Here is a 9502-nt window from a genome sequence, read left to right as displayed (position 1 = left end):
TGTCAGACAATAACAAGGAATACAGGGCTGAGCGACCCTACTACAAAGGCTATCTCGAAGGAAAATCGGCTCAACATAAATATGTACATGCATCATAATATATCAAAGCAGTAAAACAAGTATCATGACACATAAGCTTGCATATTCGCTGGATATCTTAGTTAGTACTTACGTACTTCAATCACTAGCCTAGATGTACAAGTATCTACAGGTCTATAGATATTCTCTAATACTAATAAGTATGTATAAGTTTTAAATAAGCTAATAGATACTCTCTAATATTAATAGGGATCTCGGACTTTACCATTGTCTGTCTTCATCCCAACAATGTCGAAGGTCCTGACCCAAGCACAGCTCCCGTACAAGCCACGTATAATCTCGCTATCGCCCGACCCTTGAGTATAAGTATAAAACTCTAAGAATATACACTGAAGTGTAATGAAACACCTCCAAACACATTAAATGTGAGAATCTTGTTTTCTATTATAGGCAAGGGTTCGGAAGCTCTGAACTCGCATGTCTACCACGTGCCTAACTGCCTTGTTCGATCTCTCTGATCTCCATTTTCGTTGTGTGTCAAAAAGCTGGCGATACGTCACTAGTGCGCATGGCCGAACTCTTCAAACGTTTTGATCTCTCATTCAAAAGTTCCGATCTTGCTTCCGAACTCCTTCGCTTGGTCAGATTACTTCGGACCTTTCGATCTCCCTATGGTTCATGTTTGGACCTTCCTAACTACCCAAATCAACTTTGACTCTTAAACCTTTTTGGATATCCTGGAGTCGATTTTTTGGTCTGATTAGTCGTATTAAAATCTCTAAATCAAGTTTAACCATTTAATCTCGTAAAATAGGATTCGGGTTACTACACTTGCTCTACCATCTATGTGTAAAATTATCAAAATTAGCAGTCATTTGTATGAGATACTTGTTTATAAAGTCGGAATAATTATCCAAAGACATTAATTTTTGTTATTTTCTAACTATTATTTTTTAAAATTAATATATGTAATTGTAGTATTGAATTCAAAGTATAGATAAAGAAGTATATATATATATATATATATATAATTCTAACTTTAAGTAAAGTTTCACAAAATGAATTAAAAATACAGATGTCAAATTTAATTATATAGTAAGATAAATATCTTCAATATATCACACGCAAGAGAACCAAACCAGTAATCGGTTTATACAGGCTAATGTACTTAGACAAAGCACACTATAACTAGATAAGTAGTACGTAAAATATCAAGTCATACAATATAACCAATCCGAGGCAGTGTCCCTCTTTTATTCCTCATTTCTTGCAAAACTATAACCACTCCAATATCACAATCGTCATGGGAAATTTTACAATGCAAATGATGTGATCTTACATCATGCATGTGGGCCGGTTCTTCCATCTGTTCGAATCTCAGAGCTCCAACACCAAATCTACAAGGTCAATTAAAGGAAAATGAAATAAGGTATATATGTTTTTTTTGCTCAAAATCATGTTTTATATTCCTTGGGCATGGGATAGAACTAGAGTTTTTGAAATAGGGATCGAAATTTAGGCTTCGATCGTTTCGACAAGTATATTTCTGAAATATGTTTATTAAAGTGTTGTTTTTTTAATTTTTTTTATAAAATGCCTTAAAAGTAATTGTTATAACAATAAATATGTTTGAACAAATATTCTATAAAAAAAATTTACAATTGAAAATTAGTATGTTTTGTTTTCCACCATTTCTTTCAATTTCTAAAAATATCAAAACCCCAACTTATTTGTTATTTAAAAACTATAATTAAATAACATTTTTAAAAAAATTTACAAGATTTCAAATAAAATTTACAAAAGTTTTCTCCAACACACATTTTAAATTGTTTTAACGTATAAAACATAAAAAGAAAAAAGATTTTTAAAATACATGTCCAAACAGACCATTTATATTTGTAAGATAATTGGTCAAGAAATTTTTTGGAACACTTTTTTCATCTTAAAATCAAATTGAGAACTAGAAATCAAAGTAAAAACACAATAATAGTTTCGAGTATGCCTCCTCTAACATGGCCATTGATTGATATTCGTGATATAGGTTGACACCATTCATATTCATTTTGGTATTAAAAATATTATTTCTTCATATGTCTTGTTGAATAGAAAATGTGTCTCATAAAATTAATTCATGAAACTCTCTTTATGAATTTTGAGTATTTTCCTAATGTTTTGAATTCATTTTCACACTACTAAGGTGTTGGTGTAGGAACCACGATGGTTGCTCGTATAAATAATAATGATTTCGACCTGTAACAAAATCTCTATCAATTAATAACCAACATTTAGCAACGTACAATTAATTCACTGTCCTAAAACACACAAAGATAATTTAATTTGAAAGGAATTTATATGTATTTCTTAATTTACAGTTGCATGCACATTACGAAAAAAAATGCATGAAAATAAATCTTATAAATTCTTGGGAAATCTGATCCTTCAATCAAAGTTCAAAACTTGCTAATGTCATGATTTCTCACCATAGTTGATGCAGTTTATACTTTTTTTCTTTTTCTTTTATTTATTATTGTTGCCACAAGCCGAGAGGCAACAACATTATTAGCAATAAGTCGATAGTCAAATGCTTGGGGTAAGAATGCAGAAGATATTGGAAAAATCAAAAAAAAGTAGAGGCCACGGGCCGGGAGAGGTGATTCACAAGCAGGGAAAATTTATATGACATGGACTGTTTGGACAAATATTTTAAAATTTAAAAAAATAATAATGTGTTCTACTTGACTTGGTAGGACATGGTCCTACTGTATCCTGAAAATTTATACTTGCCCGAGAGATTTATTTGAGTTGTATTGCCACATGGGTAGGACACATTATATGACATGTACGCATGACACACATTGATTTATGCTAGATAAGTATACAAAAGTCTTAGATAGTATTTGCAACTTCTAAAAATAATTAAGTGATTATGAATACATATCATATAGAAGAGTTACGGTAAAACTCCAACACTATTATTATACATATATACAATGTGATATCCACAACCACAAGTCTACATATACAACACACAATCATAATACATATCATATTATGAGATTTCTAGCTATGGGTGTCTACACTCATATTACGGAGTGAGTTAAGATAGAACACCAATATTGAGTCTTGGAGATTTAAAGCGTAAGTACATACACTGTTAGAAAGAGTTAGATGTATTTTGTTATATGATAGTCTGCCAAAATCATTTGGGAGAAAGGCACTATCATTTTCCTGTTACTTTATAAACAAAAGTCCCTCCAGTGCAAAAGGGTTCAAGACTCCTATGGAATTAATTATGGAGTGGGACTCCTTCAGATTATCCAAAACTCAATATCTTTGGGTGTTTGGCTTATGCACATGTCAAACAAGATAAGTTGGAACCAAGAGCTTTGAGGTGCGTATTCATAGGTTACCTTGATGGAGTTCAAGTATATAAGGCGTGGAATATGGAGCACACTGGTCCAAGATGTTTCAACACAAGAGACATATTTTTTGATGAGATAAAAATGGGATATTTAGCAAATAAGTAACCCTGTGTTCAAAGAGAAGACTGTTTGAACAAATTACAGACTAAGGTAGCTTCTGGTAGAAAGGGCTCTGAGCAGAAATAAGGAATACTCTAAATCAATGCAAACATCAGGAGACTTACCAAGTGAAAGAGATCTAAGCACATAGGAAAGTGAGGCCTGATCCTCAAAGGCTTGGTTTTGAAGATCTTCCTTGGTATGCACTCACTATAGCAAAGAAGGTGGAGCAGTCTGAGCCATCAAACTAAAAAGAAGCAATGCATGTCTGGAAAATCTAAAGAAAGTGTAATGCTATGGATGAGGAGACAACACTCTTTTGAAGAAGCAATACATTGAAACTTGTAGCGAGGCCTAATAAAGAAAGGCTTTTAGGATGCAAATGGATTTTCAAACTAAAGGAGGCCTTACCAACAGACAACAGAATATAGTACAAGGAAAGATTAGTTGCCACAGGATATGCTCAGGTCGAAGGGATTGATATTAATGAAATATATTCTCCAGTGGTAAAACATTGTTCTATTAGAATGGTACTTGCTTTAATTGCACAAAAATATTGTGAATTAGAATATCTTGATGTCAAGACTGCATTTTTGCATGGTGAACGAGAAGAACCATAGGGATACATAAAGCCAGGAGATGAAAACAAAGTTTTTATGTTGAAATGCTCACTTTATGGCTTTAAACAAAGTTCTTGGCAGTGAAATAAGAGATTTGATTAGTTCAGGCTAAAGCTAAATTTCATTAGAAGTAGCTACGACAGTTGTGTATACATCATGAAAAGATAAATAAATGAAAATCTTATTGCTACTTTATGTAGATGATATTTTCATAGCCAGCAAAGAAAAAGCCGAAATTCAAAACTTGAAGGACAAGCTAAGTTTAGAATTCGAAATGAAAGATGTACGTCAAGCCAAGAGAATTCTAGGTGTGGACATCATAAGGGAAAAACAATCCAGGAGACTTATTCTGACTCAAGCACTCTACATGAAAAAAGTGTTGCTGAGGTTTAACATGAATGAGTCCAAGGCAGTAAGAACACCACTTGCTCAACATATCAAGTTGTCTTTAGAGCAGTCACCTAAAACAGAGAAAGATAAGAAGGATATGGAGAACATACCATATGCAATTGGTGTGGGAAGCATCATGTATGCCATGGTATGCAATAGGTCAGACCTTTCCTATGCAATAAGTATGATCTCAAAGTTTATGGAAAATCCTGGAAATGAGCATTTGAAGACTATGAAGTGGAACTTAAGGTACTTAAGGGGATTACCTGGTCTGGGTTTAATGTTTAACAGTCAGATGAATATATCAAATCCTAGAATAGGATATCATGTGGACTCAGATTTTTCTGGAAACTTGGATATTAGGAAATCTCTGAGAGGGTTTGTATTCACAGCTTTTGGAACAACAATCACATGAAAGACCTCATTACAATCTGTAATTGCACTTTCCATCACAGCAGTTAAGTATATTGTTGTTACAGAGGCAATTAAGGACGCTATTTGGTTGAAAGGTTTATCAGCAGAGCTTGGTATTGATCAAGGTTAATTTGAGGTGTTTTGTCACAACCAAAGTGCAATTCATTTAGCGAAACACAAATCTTTCATGAACGATCGAAGCACATCAATGTGAAGCTACATGTTGTTAGGGATATCATTGCTAAAGGTGAAGTGGTGTTAAATTAAGAAGACTGTGACTGAAGAAATCCTACAGATGTTTTAATTAAATGACTGCCACTGGTCAAGTTCAAGATTTTTCTTGACTTGATAGTTGCTTGTGAAGGAAAGTAGAGAGCAGGAAATTGACGAGCAACTAGGCATGTTGAAGACAAGGTGGAGATATTGTGAATAAATGTGTCTTCAATACATGGTTTTATACATTATCTCTTATATACACATTGGGCTCAAAGGTGTTGGACTGACCACTCATTAATTAATATCTTTGGGCTTAAGTGAGGAAGACCAAATTCAAGTTCTAACGGCTAATTCAATTTGGAGAAGTTGCTAAATTAAAAGGGGCAGAGAGGCCGATGAAGCGAGAAGGGAAAGATAGAGAAATACACAAGCTCGATCTTAGCTCGTCAAGAACACACACAAAAAGAGAGTGAGATAAGCAGAGGAAAAGATTCAATATAGAGAAACTATATCGCAGTAGTATAGAACTCATGATTGAGATGCTATTATTGAAATCTTGCGTGATTACAAATTGCATATAAAATTACAAAATTATCCTAAATGCATAATTGAATTTTTTTTTTTCAAATTAACAAAATATGGTACGCCATTTCAGATGTTCTATTGTTGAGAGATGGATTGACACGTTGGAATATCTATCAATTAGAGAATAATATTATTGAATTGGTTTTTGTAATTAGAATTTAATTGACAGATTAATCAAATCTGCGAGTAAAGTCGTATGAGATTAGTAAATTATTTTGATGGGTCAAGAGTTGATTCGGCAAATATAATTAAGCCCGACAAGTCCCTTGGATGTTTCGCATAGGAAACTGAATAAATTTATAATTTGTTGGATTTTGATGGAAAAAATAATTAAACTTTTTTTAAAAAAAATTAATTAAACTTGAGTTGCCATAAGTGTATGACACATGGCATACATTACTTCACAAAAACTAAAGTAATGATATCTCATATTTGAGTCATTCATAAAAAAATATCAATACTTTTTATATTAAATATTAATTTTTATATAAATAGGTATAGAAACGACCCGTCTTACGAATAAAGAACGATAATAACGTCTCAAAAAAGACCTATTCATATTGTTTTGTGTTATATATGTGTACAAAAGTTTACAAATAGTTGTAATAAAACTATTTATGAAAAATATGAGTACTTCAACAGAATAGTTCTAATAAAACTCCAGAACAATTATTACAATAGTTATGGTATATATATGGATTATTCTATGCTACACTTGGAGTACTTCTCCCCCCATGATGTGGTCAAATATCAATCATTGGATCATCAAGACATATGTCAATTTTCATAAAAATATATGGGTCCCACGTCATCTAATGGTATTGAAATAAGGGGAGAAGCATTTCCGGTGTAGCATAGACTAACCTATATATATATATATATATATATACATAATACAATAAAGATTACACATAATGGCGGCGCTATGCATAAGCCAGGGTGGAGAAAAAAAAATTGAAATTTTTTTAATATGTTTTTGAATAAATTTGGATTAATGTATTATTAGTCAGGGTATCTCAATTAAAAAAAATAAATATTAGAGGACTTAAAATTCTAGCCACAGTAAATTGATAATTTTGGCTCCGCCATTAATTACACACCCTTATATTTTATTTTTGAATTATTATATTATCTTGAGATGCAACACACATCATATTGTGAGTTACTCGTATTCAGAATGAGTTATGATGCAACATTCAAAAAGCCTCGGAGGTTTGAAGCTAGCTAGCGTAGATGGAGTACGAATCAACATAGATCAAAGTAGATTCAGCGCCGAGATCAAAAGTTGTGATTTGGTAAAGAACAAATTGTGCTATTGTTAAATCAAGTATAAAGTAATTGATTCGAGGCGTTTTATTTATAGAAATTTGTTAGTTTTGTTTTGTATTTTCAATAAAGTAACACTCCAATTAACATATATAGAGAGCATGTAGAGTTACTTACAATCGGCATCTGTTTTGACCCAGAGCTCATTCCCACTAATGTCGTCATTATTGGGCTTGAAGCTCCATGTGCTTTCCTTTGATATGCCTCGTTGAGGATAAATTGTGATGTCTTCTGCACTAGGCATTAATATTGTCCCCAAATTGGGATTATTCATGACCTTTAACTCATTTTTTGTGGCTTTATTATGTGCAGATGTACTGGAGCTTTCAGGATGTACTTTTCTGTTGAATATTTGTAGGATCTGCATTCTCAAGATAGACAGTTTCTTGTGATAATAATTAAGAAGCTGGATCGGCTGATGAAACTTAATTAATTACCTTGTGCAATTTCTTGTCAGCTGTTGCAGTATCCATTGTTCCTCCAGTGCAGGATGGTGCTGAGCTCCTGGAGGATATTGCATGAAGCATTCTTTTCTTGAGTATTTTTTTCATGAGATACACAGCTGATTTATCACTACTTTCCTTGTCCATTCGCTTTTCGCCCCTGTAGTCTGGTTTAGTTCCAGAATTTTCCTGATCTACGATTTTAGTCTTTTGAAAGAGCTCCCCGAGAGAAGTCCTGTGTTCTTTCCTCACAGGTGGCGCTGCTGCATCTGGTAGTTCGATTGCTGATCCGAAAAGATAACTCTGCAGTGGACAGATTATTCCTCCCGTCTCTGTGTTTTCCATGGGCTTGCCAACGAGCGTAGTAGCACTACAATGACTTATCCTTCCCGCACTGACATGACTGTTTCTTCCAGACGAGACATTACAACTCGAATCTCTGCCTCCCTGCAGTACCTTCTCCAACTCATCATTGATTAGCTTCAGCTCATTTTCAGTGACTTGAGTTTCCTTTTCTGCTATGTGATCCACAGAGATTGAAAATGTTGGTGTTGCAGGGTCTACAGGGTATCCTTGGGTGCCAAGAGTACCGATAGCAAGAAATCCATGGAAAAGCTCGGTGAGAGCAGCTGATGGCTCATCTTCAAGGTCCTGATCTTCTTCCACCCTTGAAGCCTCTAGGCTGCTGGCAAATGAGCTTCTCAGGTAATTCTCTCTCTGGCCTTTGCCCAAAGACTTGCTGTAGTAGTTTCCTTTCTGGTAGCATTGTAGGTCTTCTAGCGATGGCTGTCCTATTAGCCCTGCAAACACAATATATCCTTAATCCAATTCACAATCGAATCAAGATCAATGTATTCATGTTTCCAAACATTTAACACACCATATTGTTGCATGTATGCATATACTCAAATTTCTTATATTGGTCACCCACCAATAGAAAAGTCCTTTGGTGTTTCGCTGCTGTTCTGCCGGAACTTGCGGTGCATCCAACCTAGTAGCTGCACATAAATACAGAAGAATATGGTAAATTAATGGCAAAAAAGGAGATTCGGGTGCATGTCATAATTAAATCAGCTTACCTTCATTTCGGATTCTTAATTTCTATGAGATTAGCTGGTGAGTATCTTTAACAAGTTAGCGGCCGGGTAGAGTATTAAATAGAAAAGGGAAAATGAACCAATGTTAAAAGCAAATACGGCGCTAGCTACTGTGATAGTTTTTGGACGATTGAATTGTTGAAAGGCTCATTGTTTCCTCATGAGGTGTGACATTTGGTGATGTAACATCAGTTGCATGTTAAATGGATTTAGACTGTCAATTTGTGTCTGCCCAATTATTTTGATCAGTATCTTGTTGTATTTTAACAGAAGATCATATCAAAAGCTGGCAGCCATGCATATACGTTCGCGACATAATCACCATGATCATGAGATTTACCCGACATCTGATATGTGTTGTTCATTAATTAATTGTACAACATTTACCCTTGTATGTATTGATTGATTCAATCGTTTTTGTCTGCTTTCCTTCCAAAGCAACAGAATACTCATTTCTGCTATAAGCATGTGCTCAGCTTCCTTTCAATCTCACACATGCACTTTTCCTTTTTGCAAATTATTTTGTTTATAACATTATGCAGTTTGTACTTTTTCATCTATATATGTCTCCGGATAAACTTCCAAATGAAAAATTTTAGATTCTCAACAACTATCCATTTCTTTTCTTGTGGGTCGAAATATTTCGCTTCATTTACATGAGTTTATTCAACTCGATATAATTATTAATTTACATCTGCAAATACCTAGCAATGTATACATGACCTGCACATAAATATATATTACTGAAAAATCTAATGTAAAATGGAATTCAAATAATCATGTTTTAAATATGCCTATTTGGAGTGATGTTTGACTTGCCTAAATCTTCCATCTCATTTACAAATCTCCTG

At 33.8% G+C, this 9502-nt stretch overlaps 1 protein-coding gene across 1 annotated transcript; it reads right to left on the bottom strand.

Moving 5' to 3' along the window:
* Positions 1-1162: 1162 nt before the first annotated feature.
* On the bottom strand, positions 1163-8682 carry LOC140866716 (protein LAZY 1-like). The gene is made up of 5 exons (XM_073271748.1): positions 8634-8682; positions 8486-8552; positions 7549-8354; positions 7229-7472; positions 1163-1436 (listed from the first exon to the last, which is right to left on the bottom strand). Exons 1-5 carry the CDS (start codon positions 8637-8639, stop codon positions 1417-1419), a joined length of 1143 nt encoding a protein of 380 aa, XP_073127849.1. The 5' UTR covers positions 8640-8682; the 3' UTR covers positions 1163-1416.
* Between the last annotated feature and the right edge of the window lie 820 nt (positions 8683-9502).

Source organism: Henckelia pumila, chromosome 4, assembly GCF_033568475.1.
Source record: "Henckelia pumila isolate YLH828 chromosome 4, ASM3356847v2, whole genome shotgun sequence".
Classification (NCBI taxonomy): domain Eukaryota; kingdom Viridiplantae; phylum Streptophyta; class Magnoliopsida; order Lamiales; family Gesneriaceae; genus Henckelia; species Henckelia pumila.
The sequence above is the reverse complement of the archived record's forward strand: the minus strand, read 5'-3'. Positions and strand labels throughout refer to the sequence as shown.

Bases quoted from the DNA above. Each gene is read 5' to 3' on its own strand.
- LOC140866716 (XM_073271748.1), bottom strand. The intron at 8,355-8,485 runs GTGGGTGACCAA...TTGTGTTTGCAG, and splicing joins ACCAAAGGACTTTTCTATTG to GGCTAATAGGACAGCCATCG. The intron at 1,437-7,228 runs GTAAGTAACTCT...TTGACCTTGTAG, and splicing joins GGTCAAAACAGATGCCGATT to ATTTGGTGTTGGAGCTCTGA.